The 14,200-nt window shown below is 29.8% G+C and overlaps 2 protein-coding genes across 4 annotated transcripts in view; both read left to right on the top strand.

Annotated features, from left to right (window-relative positions):
* Positions 1–7,176: 7,176 nt before the first annotated feature.
* Positions 7,177–8,730, top strand: LOC126764502 (uncharacterized). The gene is made up of 4 exons (XM_050482209.1): positions 7,177–7,221; positions 7,980–8,251; positions 8,317–8,476; positions 8,542–8,730. The coding sequence occupies exons 2-4, from the start codon at positions 8,027–8,029 to the stop codon at positions 8,661–8,663; spliced, it is 507 nt and encodes a 168-aa protein (XP_050338166.1). The 5' UTR covers positions 7,177–7,221; positions 7,980–8,026; the 3' UTR covers positions 8,664–8,730.
* A 1,182-nt stretch (positions 8,731–9,912) lies between these two features.
* LOC126764475 (tyrosine kinase receptor Cad96Ca) overlaps positions 9,913–14,200 on the top strand; it is a 244,431-nt gene continuing 240,143 nt past the window's right edge. Inside the window, exon 1 of one of the 3 annotated variants that reach the window (XM_050482159.1) lies at positions 9,913–9,956. The gene's annotated coding sequence lies outside the window, so the exon portion shown is untranslated. Of the gene's footprint in view, positions 9,957–10,037; positions 10,145–10,325; positions 10,391–14,200 lie in introns of those variants that run through there. The other 2 variants (XM_050482158.1, XM_050482160.1) reach the window with 2 other exon arrangements.

Genomic DNA, 14,200 nt, shown 5'->3' with positions numbered 1-14,200 from the left:
CCGCAATTTCCGTTGTTACTGTTGCAAGCTGTAAATTTCTTAAATCTTTGTCGATACTGTACTCTTTCTTTGTGATACGTGAAACTAGCACTTTTTGAACGACTTGCAACTTTTTGTAATTTTTTTTATATTTTTTTTAGCACTTATTTCGCTTCTCTTTTCCTTCAACACTATAATGCTTTTTGTTTAACCCTTTATTTTCACTAATTTTCAACAAAAAATTTTCTAATTTTTTTTTCACTGTAGCTTTCGCTTTCTTTTTTTTGGAAATTCGAGTTCGATTTTCACCAAAAAATAATGTTTTTTTTTTGTTTTTTTAATTTTCACTGGAGCTTTCGTTTTTTATAGATTTTGTACTATTTTCACGCTCACTTTTTTTGTAAAATTTATTTTTAAGTATTTATTTTAAACTTTTTGCACTATTGTTTAGTTTTTTATAGATTTTTTTGCTGTTTTCGCACTTTCCTTTTTTTTGTAAAATGTATATTTAAGTATTTATTTTAAAATTTTTGCACTTTTGTTTCGTTTTTATAGGATTTTTTACTATCTTCGCACTTCCTATTTATTTTAAACTTTTTTCACTTTTGTTTCGTTTTTTATAGAATTTTTTTACTATTTTCGCACTTTCTTTTTTTTGTAAAATGTATATTTAAGTATTTATTTTAAAATTTTTGCACTTTTGTTTCGTTTTTTATAGAATTTTTTTTTACTATTTTCGCACTTTCTTTTTATTTTAAACTTTTTACTTATTTTCGGCAATGCGTTTGTTCGATTTGCTTGATCTTTTGATCAAAGTTAACCCTACTGCGCCAGTTATGGTTTACAAAATAAAAAGCGTCTTAAGACTGACTAACTTTTCATTCCTTATTAGTTTACATACTCCTTATTCTAATGCTAACTGTACTGACATTCTTAGTTAGTTCGCTTCTAATATTAGGCTTAACTGTATTATCGTTCGACATTAGCTTATTTACTTACATATATATACTTATTTAAATATATATGTATGTATATATTTATATTTTTAGTTGAGTTGGCGTTAGCATACCCGAAATACGCTAGTGAGCGTAACATAAATATATATATATGCATATATATGTAAAATATATATATACATAAATATATATAAGTAAACAATTTAATATGGAACGATAAAACAGTTAATCTTAATATTAGAAGCGAACTAACAAAGAAAGTCGGTACAGTTAGCATTAGAATAAGGAGTATGTAAACTAATAAGGAATGAAAAGTTAGTCAGTCTTAAGATTCACTTCAATAAATACGGTTGTCAAAAAAAAGCCGAAGCTTTTTATTTTGTAAACCATAACTGGCGCAGTCGGGTTAACTTTGATCAAAAGATCAAACAAATCGAACAAACGCATTGCCGAAAATAAGTAAAAAGTTTAAAATAAAAAGAAAGTGCGAAAATAGTAAAAAAAAATCTATAAAAAATGAAACAAAAGTGCAAAAATTTTAAAATAAATACTTAAATATACATTTTACAAAAAAAAGGAAGTGCGAAAATAGTAAAAAAATTCTATAAAAAACGAAACAAAAGTGAAAAAAAATTAAAATAAATAGGAAGTGCGAAGATTGTAAAAAATCCTATAAAAAACGAAACAAAAGTGCAAAAAGTTTAAAATAAATACTTAAATATACATTTTACAGAAAAAGTGGGCGTGAAAATAGTACAAAAATCTATAAAAAACGAAAGCTACAGTAAAAAATAAAAAAAAACAAAAAAAACATTTTTTTTTTTTGGTGAAAATCGAACTCAAATTTCAGATCAAATCAGAAAATTTTTTTTGAATATAAGTGAAAATAAACAACGGAAGTAACAACGGAAATTGCGGTATATCTATATATGTATATATATATATAAAGCACAGTTTCAAAACAAAAAACAGTAAAATAAAACTGTTTAATATAAAACAAAATAGTTTGCCGTAAAAAGAACCGTATCGACAAAGCTAAAATTTACAGCTTGCGGTACATACATATATGCATATATGTATATATAAAGCACAGTTTCGGAAAAATCAACTACATTTTTAAAACCGTTTTTTGAAACGGCACAAAAAAACAAATATTTTCGCGGAGCCAACAAAACCAATTCACAGTTTAAACAAAAAATTTTCACATGGTAACAAAATTAAAGCCAACTTTCAGCATAAAGTAGTAAAACGTGCCACCTACATTATTCTGCAATCTTTTTTTTATCAAAAAAAAACGTTCTTTTTACATTTGTCTAAATATATATATAAATATATTGAAAAAAATAAATAAAATAAAACAAAAGCGAAAAATATTAAAAAAGAAAAAAAAAGAATTGAAATATTTAAAATGTGTCAAGAAACATACTACATATATAATGAAAAAATATAAAACGAAAACGAAAATTATTAAGAAACAGACTTTAAATATGTTTGTGAAAATTAAACAATTTAACAAGTATTAAAAAAAGAAACATTTCTAAAACATAAAAGAGTATACAGTTACGGATAACCGAATTTAACTATCAAACTAAAACAAAACACGCCAAGTAATACTGGTTATAGCAAAAATATTGAAAACAGAAAAAAAATATTTATGTGTTACCAGAAGCTAATAAAAATAAAAAGCTAATGAAAAATTTCTAAAAGCAAAGACTATATATACAATTACGCGAAAAATAATAAGGACAGACGCCTAGAAATAATTAAGCTCATGTGTATCCAGAAATACAAACAAAATACAAATAAAAAAGTTTCTGCAACGTTTAAAAGATTTCCAAATAAAAGGAGAATACATATTTACTTTTCCACAACTGGTCCAAAAAGAAATACTCCGCGAACTACATCTCCAAACCACAATTAAAACGACTTATTTACAATTACTACTACAATGGAGAATCTAAACCAAACCATCGCCGAGCTGGAAAGAGTTATCGCAAGGCAAGAAAAATTGCTACAAACCCAACAGCAAGAAATGCAACAACAATATGCTCAACATCTACTACAACTACAAATGAACCAACAACCACAATTCTACAGATTTCACATGTCACCAAGGGACATCATGGACCAATTCCGGAGAATGAAGCCACTAGACGACCATCACAATCCAAAAGCATTTATTAAAGCAGTCGAAACCAACATTTCTCTCTGCGGCACAGACCAGGAGCTCATCCAACATTTTATCAACATTATAGCAAACGAAAAAATACTGGGCACCGCTGGAAAAAGAACGAGAGAACTGGAGGACAACTCATCGTGGGAAGCGATTAAGGCCAAAATTCTACAAGGATCTTGTCCGAGGAAGACATACGCAGAGGTATTCAATTTTTATAGGACGGTCAAAGTAAGTAATCTTAATGAATTTATAATTTTTGAAAAATGTAAGGCAGACATAAATGAAATATACATATTTGACCCTTTCAGAGCGGGCATTTACAAATACTATGGAACTGTCATAGGAATTAATGAAATAAAATATAAAATTGTTACACCTTACACCTTTCCGAAAGAATTTAACGTCTTAGGTACTTTATCATGGAAAGTAATAGATTTTAACAGCAACAAATACGAAGCTATTATAGGACAAAATTTTCTTATTCCTTTTAAAGCTAAAGTTGATATAGAAAACACATTTATTAATACATATATTAGGAAACATAATTCATTTTGATCAACCAATTCCTTATGGAAAAACGGAAATTTGCTCACTCGAATTCAGTGATATGAAAAACTTAAACTTGAATCATTTAAATATCGAAGAAAGCCAATCGATAAAAGACCAATTACAAGAATTTAACTAATTATTTTTCAAAGAAGGAGATAAACTTTCTTTACTCATGAAATCAAACATCAAATTATTACAACAAACGATAGACCCATTTATTCGGTATTATAGGTATCCACAACTTCATGAATTAGAAATACAAAAACTAATAAAAGAAATGTTAGAACATAATATAATTAGAGAAAGCAACTCTGCTTACAACGGCCCTTTGTGGATAGTCCCCAAAAAAGCGGATGCAGACGGAAATAAAAAATGGCGTATCGTCGTCGATTACAGGAGATTAAATGAAATTACTATTAGAGATAAATTCCCGATACCTAATATCGATGGTATCATGGATAAACTAGGAAGAGCACAATATTTTTCCTCTATCGATCTCGCGAAAGGATTTCATAAAAGACTGGTAGATGAAAACGACAGGAAGAAAACAGCGTTTTCTACTCCGTTAGGACATTATGAATTCTTAAGAATGCCATTCGGTCTTAAAAATGCTCCATCGACATTCCAACGTCTTATGAACTCAGTACTTCGAGATTTTATAAACAAGATATGCGTTGCACACTTAGACAACATTTTTATTTTTAGTACTTCTTTGTCAGAACATATAAATAATATGCGGAAAATTTTTGCAAACTACTTTCTTAGTCTTATACTAACTCCTGAAGGAATAAAACCAAATCCAAATAAAGTTGAAGCTATCCAATCACTAAAGTTACCAATTTCTCAAAAGCAAATAAAATCTTTCTTAGGCATTACCGGCTTCTATAGAAAATGTATAAAAGACTATTCTAAAATAGCTTATCCTATGGTCGCATATCTGAAAAAAGATGCAAAGATTAACGTTAATAACCCAAGTTATATAACCGCTTTCGAAAATTTAAAAATATTTTTACAAATCCCCCAGTTTAAGGTATCCAATTTTTACAAAAAGATTTAAATTAACTAAAAACGCTAGCAACTTTGCTATTGGCGCAGTTCTCACACAAGACGACCACCCAATTTCATATGCTTCACGCACATTAAATACTCACGAGAAAAACTACTCAACCATCGAAAAGGAACTATTAGCAATAGTGTGGTCAGTAAAATACTAGAGACCCTACTTATATGGAAGAGAACTCGATCTAAAAAGAGATCATCAACCACTTAAATGGCTACAAAAGAAAAATTCTGGTAAGGATATAAATCCAAGACTTTAACGTTGACTGGTACAATTAGGAGAGTATGATGCAAAAATCGATTATATAACCGGTAAAGAAAATAAAATAGCGGATTTTCTGAGCCGAATTAACAGTGATGAAATAAACATGGTGAATTCCGAAAATTTGGGAATGACCCTTAACAAAATGTTGCAAATAAAAGATTTAAACGCTGGTGAACAACAAGACCAAACAATGCTTTCAATAGAAGTCCAAACTAGCCATTCTCTTGAAGAAAATCTTTATAATCACTTTAACATTCTCAATACAGTCGTAAATCGTTTCAAACAGCAATTAGTTTTAGTCGAAGCAAAAGAAAAAGAAGTAGAAAATACTTTCAAAAACAAACGCATTTTTTATCGATATAAGAGATATTAACTCTCACAACGTTATTAGTATTGTAAATAAACATTTTGAAAATGGTAAGATTGCTATATATTTTGAACTTAATGAAGAAAAACATAATGAAGTGGAACAAATACTTTTAATTTCTTTCGCAAACAATCAAAGTATTTCTTTTGTAAATTGTACAAACTTTGCCAAAGATATCGAAGATGAATACGAACTAAAGAGACAAATATCGTTTTTCCATAAAATCGAAGTAGGAAATTCGGGCATTATTCCAACTTGCGAGGGAATGAAGCACAAAGTATATCATCCAGAACTAAAAATTAAAATCCTTGAAATAATAAATAATTGCGACATATGCAATGGTGGAAAATATGATAGAAACCCGATCAAAGCTAAATTTCAAATTACCGAAACACCAAATACAGTTAATGAAATTGTTCATATAGATACTTATGTTAACAGTAAACAGTCATTTATAATATTCATCGATAAATTTTCAAAACATGTAATTTCTTTCCATTTACCCGATAGAAATAGTCAAACGATCATAGATAAAATTAGTGAATTTTTGTCAATTAAAGGCCACATAAAAAAGTTTATTTTCGGTAATGAATTTAATTCAAAACCAATCCGGGAATTTTTAAATAGAGCAAATATAGAATTTCATGCCACTAAACCACATAGCCATACGGGAAATTCAGATGTAGAGAGAATAAATAATACTCTTACCGAACGTATAAGAACCCTAAATTTAGAAGAAAAAGTTCCAATTACTATTCAAATGTGTAAAGCCGTAAAACTTTATAACAATTCATTTCATACCACAATAAAAGCTACTCCTTTAGATGTTCAAAACAACAAAGTTAATCATAGCATAATTAAAAATCGGTTAGAAGAAGCAAAATTGAAGATCATTTCTAAACATAACACAAGAAAGGAAAATTACCTAGAAAAAAGGAGAGAAGGTTTCATTCGAAATTATAAAAGCGTTAGACACAAAGAAGAACCAAAATTTATTAAAAGAAATCTAGAAAGCGTACATACCTCAAATATTAAACGCCCTTTTAAATTTGCAAATGACAACAATGACAATAGAAACTCTAACGACAATTAGCCCATTTTAACACAAAAATCTATCCCCTTCAGTTTAATGCAAAATATACATATATCTTTTAAAAGAAGATAAAAAAAAAAACACAAAATATACATTTTTTTTAATTCCGGTTATATGTATATAACCTATATTCCCATCGATTGTCTCAATTTTAATAAATATATACTTACCATTGTTGAAAATAAAATTGTACAAATATAAAACAATAATTACCTATCATAATTTAAATTAATATTAATATAAAACAACGTTTTTTTTGTTTAAGCACTATACATAGATACGCCAAGCTATTAAAATCATATTTAAAACAACTCCAAATTAAAATGTTTACAATTTTCATATTTATAAAAAACACTTATTTTATCTATTGAATTAATTAAAATTTAATAAAATTAATAAATATTTTTGTAATGAGATCCAGGAGAATCTCAAATCAAAGGGTGGAGGAGTTACATTCCTATACTCTAAACACGTTGTAAAAATATATACTTATGTATGTACATAGTAAATGCTTAATAGCGTACTAACATAAAATTAGGTTCCACATTAGGCTTAGTTGTGGAATAAGAGAATGAGCGTATTTCGGGTATGCTAACGCCAACTCAACTAAAAGCATAAATATATATATACATATATGCATATATATGTAAAATATATATATATATGTACATAAATATATATAAGTAAACAATTTATTATGGAACGATAAAACAGTTAATCTTAATATTAGAAGCGAACTAACAAAGAATGTCAGTACAGTTAGCATTAGAATAAGGAGTATGTAAACTAATAAGAAATGAAAAGTTAGCCAGTCTTAAGATTGTGAAAAAATAATGCATGCATTTCTCACTTCCTATAACTAATTAACTATAAGTTCATCTCCAAAGCAACAGCTCTCTAGTGCGTGAAATAAATAAAATAAAACATAATTTTAAAGTAATTAATTAAAATAGCTTAATAATTCATTATTTTTGAATTTGCCAATTAAAGTAATAAAAATTAATTATTTTATAATGTCAGCCAGTCAAATAAAAAGAAAAGCTAGAAAGGAAGCTAAAAAAATTATAAATTCAAAGTTGTTGCATAGTGATTCAAGTGTTGAAGTTCAATTTCAAGACCAAGGTGTTGCAGTGGTAAATAATGTTGATATTGTCAACGAAGCGAGAGGGGAAAGTGGATTTGAGGATTTCTTGGACAGTGATAGTGATTGTGTTACAAGTGATGAAAATGATGTAACCTATGATCTGCGTTCAGAGCTTAGCAAATGGGCGTCAGACTTCGGAATAAGTTTTGAGGCATTTAACAACACAGTTTTACAAACACCGGCTGAAGTGGTCAAGCGAAATGAAGGAGATGGGATTTATGTACATTATGGTCTAAAGAATGCGTTGACAGACTTCTTAGTATTAAATGATTTCCGTCTTCCAAATATAATGCTTGATTTCGGCATTGATTGACCTAACAGCAGCCAAATAATAAGTCCAAATAAAACACTTTAAGTTTTCTTAATTTTTATTTAACTTTATGTTTTCCAGGCAGCACAGACCAACAGTCTCTTAAAAATTTAATAGCGGAGTTGACGATGGAAGTGCGGGCTTTAAAGACAGAAGTGAAGGAGCTAAAGGAAGAAAACAAAATAAATTTGTTGAAGCTGACAGAGGAAGTTAGTGCAGTCAAATTGGAAAACAGGGGAAAACCCTCTGAAAGTCAAAGCCCACAATTCGACCAACTACCATTTTACCATAAGAAGGATCTTGACGATTTCGAAGTACAGCTTTTACAAAAGCCTGAGTTGTTGGAGAAATTTGTATGTATGATGCTTGTTATGTTGCTTTTACCAGTTACAAATGTATAACAAAGAATTATTTATAGAAACTATATATTAAGAAGACTGGGGGTGAAGCGTCAACCCCTTTTCTAAGAGCAGCAATCAAGCGTATTTTTTCAGACGAGTTGGCAATGTCTTTTTCGTGGAGGGGCACGGCAGATAAGCCAAGCGCGGAAAAATGTTTAGTTACAACAATAATAAAAAGTAATATTATTTTATATTGTATTAATTCTTTTAACAATAACTACATTTCTTTCCTCTGTCTTTAGATATTTGCCATGAAATGTTTCAAGTGGACGAAAAAACCGTTAGATCAACGCTACAAAAACATTTCGTTTATGCAAACGAAAGAGTAAAAAAACGCCTTCTACCTTTGTCTGAAAATAAATGATTGTATTGAGCTGTAAGGAAAAACATGTTAATGAATTAATTTAAAATATAAATAAATTTGAATTTAAAAATAAACCAAAAACTGAATATTGATTAATAAGAAATCGAAATTTATAATAAAATGACTGGAAATTGACCCTGAAAATGACTCAATCAAAATCATTCAATTTTGTTCGACCATTTTCTCCCGAGGGAACAGTCAATTTACAATGAATATTGATATAGAAATTGACTGTTTTCTATCAATTTTTCTATTGAAACTGAGTAATTTTCCATTAAAAATTGACAATAAATGCTGGCTGGGAAATGTTTGTGTGAATATATGCATGTAGATGTGTTGTACTGTCTCGGCATTATCTACTATTGCAATATGAGCATGTTCAATGATATTTAAACACCAAATTTTGTCGTGATCGGTCCAGTAGGTCCTAAGATATGGATTTTCACCTAAATATGGGCAGCGCCATGCCCATTAGCTCATTTTGACCCCGACTTCTACAAAATCGTCTCATGCTATTGTGGTTGCAGATGCCCGTCATTATTGCGATTTGTTGTACCAATATAATGTTTAGTATTTTAGTTCAGTGCTGCGTTATGGCGCTAAGTGGTCCGATTACGCAATTCTACGAACTCGTAATTTCTATTTTGCCAAGGTCACGAGTACCAAGTTGCATCAATATGTGTATGTACCTCAATTTTTACTCGATTCACAGCTTGCAAAAACGGACAGACAGATGGACAAATAGAGAGTACACAGTTAATAATAATGTGAAATTATTTATTATATTTTGTCACAATAACAAAAGTAAGGATAAAATTGAAAATAATAAGAATAAAATTTGACAAAATTTACAAACTATTAACCCGACGGCTGTAAAATTTACATGCGCCCCTTTTGAAGGAACAAACTAAAAATCATATGAATTTAATTTCAGTAGCGCCATCTATGTGTCAGTCCGGGACATTTCAATTGATGTACAAATCAATACGTAATTAGTAAAAAGCAGATATTTTAATATTACAAGCAGACACATCAATTTTATTTATTGTATTTAATTGTCCTAGTCCGTATAATGCATTAAATTAATAGCCATTTTCATATTATTTGCGACAGATGGGACGTATTTTTGTGGAATTCATTGATTTAGTTTGTCACTTTCTGATAACCAAGTATAATAACTACGTTCCACTTCCAATTTTTTCATTCAAACATTTTAGTGATGGAGAGAGAAAAAGAGATATAAAATGGAACAGGTATGTTGCTTTAGTCTTTTGTTGAACAGCGATATAACAGGTTCGAATATTTATTAAATATTCTGCAAAGCGAATAGCAATATTTTCTATTGACCAATATAAAAAAGATTATACTTAATTATTTAAAATAAATATAAATATTGAAATATATACAAAAAATTAAATATTGATTGAATGAGGATTAAATAATGAAAGCTGCTCACCAATCGTTTGTTATGTGAAAAAATTGTATGTACATATGTACAAGTGAATTTATAACTCGGATATGTCAATATAATATACACAAATAAATATTCATGTGTTTGTATATGCATGCAATAAAAGTATGTCTAGATAAACACCAAGTTGTTGTTCATATGTGAAAGTATACATTTATAATTATGTAAATGTATGTATGTATATACACATGTAATATAAATAGACGTTTTAAGTAACTCAAAAAAAGAACTTACATTATCTAGCTGGCGTGAAAAAGTAATTTATTATAAAGAATGTATATACAAGATCAAGCAAAAAATTCTAATTTTTAATTTCTATGCTATGTACATTAAATACGTTGGCTTCTCCAGCAGATATTATTAAATGTATAAGTTTTGTTAAATTGCTTTCACTCCTTAGTTATCCCAATTTTTTTGGTGGTCGACTACTTTTGTTCACTTCACGGTTGTTGGTATCACCAAAAACTAATCGAGATAGATATAGCATTATATAATAAAAGATGGAGCAGTGTACAAAGTTTTTAAATAAATTTAAACGAGAAAAATACAAACTTCACGTAAACCATTGAATTCTCGCGCTGTTAGTTTAAGTTCTTCTCTAAAGAGAAAAATTTTTAACGAATAAATGGCTTTCGCCATCCAACGAGCATGATGAACTGGACCTGGATATTTAAACGTAAAGTTTGGTTTTGGCTTTTCCCCCAAAAAAATCAGCGATAGCTCCAGAAAATCTTTATTGTCATATCTTGGTTGACAAACCTGTAAAGTAGACATACAAATTTCAATTTAAATTGTCTTGTTGAGTGAGGAAACTCTGAAATGTTCATCAAGAACACATTGCGTTTATAATTTTTATAAAGTCTAATTTATGAATTCGTACCCGAAAATTAAGTTAATATTAATATTAGGAGCTCAGGTCTTACCAGAACTTGTTTTTTGTCATGTCGGATGAGATTTTCATGCTAACTAAGAAAAAAAAATATAAACTATTTTTGGCCCACCTTATTATATATACATATACTATATATAAATAATCAGAATGACGAAACAAGTTGATATAAGCATGTCTGCCTGTCCGTCCGGCTGTCTGTATAAGCTATAACTTGAGAAAAAATTGCAAAAAATGGGTAATCGTACAACTGCCACGCCCACAAAACGCACTTATAAAATGCCAAAACCAAACACTAAATTAAAATATACAACTGTAATCTGGCATGGAGTATCGCAGTAGCAAGGAGCAACTGCGGACCAAAAACTTTCAAAAAGTGGGCATTCGCCTTTCAATAGGTTTAATGTACATACATATGTCCTAAACCATTAAAGTTGCAGTAACCAAATGGATGAAATCAGAAGATAACACCGTTCACTCCCGTAGTTAAAAACTACTTAAAATCGCAGATGTCGTATATCTTAGTAACTAATTAGGACAGAGACATACAATTTTACACGAGAGATGGTACGAAAGAGCTTTTTAGGAGACGTTTTTTGTTAGTCGGTTAACGCACTTTTAGTGATTTTCAACATAACCTTTGTATGGGAACTGTATATGGAAATACCTGAAGGAAACGACTCTATAAAGTTTGGTTGATATAGCTATAGTAGTTTCCGACATAAAAAAATTACGTCCAAATATGCCCCTCCCTAATGCGATCCTTTTTGCCAAATTTCACTTTAATATCTTTATTTATGGCTTAGTTATGACACTTTATAAGTTTTCGGTTTTCGCCATTTTGGGGGCGTGGCAGTGGGCCGATTTTGCCTATCTTCCAACTTAACCTTCTTATGGAGCCAAGAAATACGTGTACCAAGTTTCATCATATCTCAATTTTTACTCAAGTTACAGCTTGCACGGACGGACAGACAGACATCCGGATTTCAACTCTACTCGTCACCCTGATCACTTTGGTATATACATATAACCCTATATCTGACTCTTTTAGTTTTAGAATTTACAAACAACCGTTATGTGAACAAAACTACAATACTCTCCTTAGCAACTTTGTTGCGAGAGTATAACAAGTGAGAAAGAGCTTGCAGAGAACGTATAATATAGAGAAGGTTCACGGTGCTGCCAATTTTACGATATTTCATTTTTTGGAGGGGTACTCTTTTCTATTAGTGGATTTCACCACAAAAAGAGGGGTACTCTTTTCTATTAGCGGATTTCACCAATATTTAACAGGAGGGTCGAAAATAGCAGAATTGAGCATTTTCAGTGATAAATGAGAAAAACTATGCTAATTTCAATGTTTAGAAATGTACGCTTAAAGATTCGCATATTTACAATGCACAAGCGACTATGTATATAATTTATAGATATTATCCATATAAGTATGTATATATGTTGGGGTGTGTCATTCTGAGGCAACCTTTTTTTCAACTGAAAAACAGGCGAAAACCTTTCGAAAACGTGAAAAAGAAAGTCACTCAAAAGATGAGCTCTTAATATTAATATTAACAGGTGCCTCTTTCAAATTTTCTGTTTTCCATATAAATAACATGGAAAAAAATCATTTTTTTTGTGGTGGTTATTGTGCGGAGGGTATTATATATGCACGCGATGGCTGCCAGTAGGGATGGTAAACTCGATTCCGATTTTACTCGAGAATCGAGTTTTCTCGTAAAATAATCGATTTTTCGGAATTGGAATCGAGTTTACCATCCCTACTGGCAGCCATCGCGTGCACATATAATACCCTCCGCACAATAACCACCACAAAAAAAATGATTTTTTTTCCATGTTATTTATATGGAAAACAGAAAATTTGAAAGAGGCACCTGTTAATATTAATATTAAGAGCTCACCTTTAGAGTGACTTTCTTTTTCACATTTTCGAAAGTTTTTCGCCTGTTTTTCAGTTGAAAAAAAAAGGTTGCCTCAGAATGACACACCCTAATGTATGTACATATTTCATAACAAAGCTCATATGTATATATGTATGTATGTATGTGCAATTTGACCTATTTAATGATAATTCCATTAAATTTGTTGGAATTTATAATAAAGTCATATTTCCATTATTACCTAAATAAATATACATACATGTATATTGGGCATTAGAAGTTTTGATAACAAGCCGACGCACATATTCGCACTTGAATGTAATTATATGTACATATAAACAGATTTTTAAAAACCATACCCGTAATGATAAACAATTTTTTTTATGTAAATATATACACCCATTGTTTCATACATAAACTCCGTTGTCACGGACAACCAATGGCCGAACTTCACGTTTTGTCAAAATGCTTTGTGAAAATCCAAGCTGTGCCGAAAAAAATACGAATGACCGCTGATTGTCACCGCTTCCTATTGCCGCTGAAACAGCTTCGCGTACAAACCAGCGTAACTATGTACATATGTTTATGCGTGAGCTTGCGTACATATTCATCAACGCAGCTGCGTAAAAATATTTCAGAATTACAAAATATTTTTCACATTCTTTGACAAATACAGTCAATACTGGTTATGTGTCACATTCAAAGATACAGAATGTTGTGGTTTGTTAAAAATAAAAATATAATATGGCACATAAGCTGTTGTAAACTTAGTTTTATCTGGAAGCCGAACTAAAACACGCCATCTTCAAGTGAACTTAAAACGGAAGTAAAGTATATTTTATTAAAGAGTAATATGTCCGCTTATATGAGCAGAGTTGCATTTAATAAGTATAAATGATCGTTCTATTTAATTTTCAACACTTCTCCTGAACGATACTTCATTAAATACGAGATAAAAATTCAAAACATTTCAATATTTAGTAGAAATAAACAGGAATATTAATTCATTCAAAACATTTCAATGTTTAGGAAATATAAACAAAATTATTAATTAATTCAAAGTATTTCAGTACTTAAGTAAAATAAACAATGTTATTAATTCATATCTGATAAACAATATCAACTTATATTTGACAGACCTATCGCTTTAGCTATGTTCAAATGCTTGACTTTAGGTACGCCTTTTGTTAGGATGTCTGCTAACATGTTGTTTGTTGGTGTGTAGCACAATCTTATTTTACCGCTCTCTATCTTCTGCCTAATAAATTTACCCTTTATATCA

The sequence above is a fragment of the Bactrocera neohumeralis genome, unplaced genomic scaffold (genome assembly GCF_024586455.1).
Source record: "Bactrocera neohumeralis isolate Rockhampton unplaced genomic scaffold, APGP_CSIRO_Bneo_wtdbg2-racon-allhic-juicebox.fasta_v2 cluster09, whole genome shotgun sequence".
Taxonomy (NCBI): Eukaryota; Metazoa; Arthropoda; class Insecta; order Diptera; family Tephritidae; genus Bactrocera; species Bactrocera neohumeralis.
This window is presented reverse-complemented; position numbering and strand designations above follow the sequence as displayed.

Excerpts from the sequence above, each read along its gene's own strand:
- LOC126764502 (XM_050482209.1), top strand. The coding sequence starts at position 8,027 with ATGGAAGTGCGGGCTTTAAAGACAGAAGTGAAGGAGCTAAAGGAAGAA. Across the intron at positions 8,252-8,316 it reads CTGAGTTGTTGGAGAAATTT|AAACTATATATTAAGAAGAC; the intron begins GTATGTATGATG and ends AATTATTTATAG. Across the intron at positions 8,477-8,541 it reads AGTTACAACAATAATAAAAA|ATATTTGCCATGAAATGTTT; the intron begins GTAATATTATTT and ends CTCTGTCTTTAG.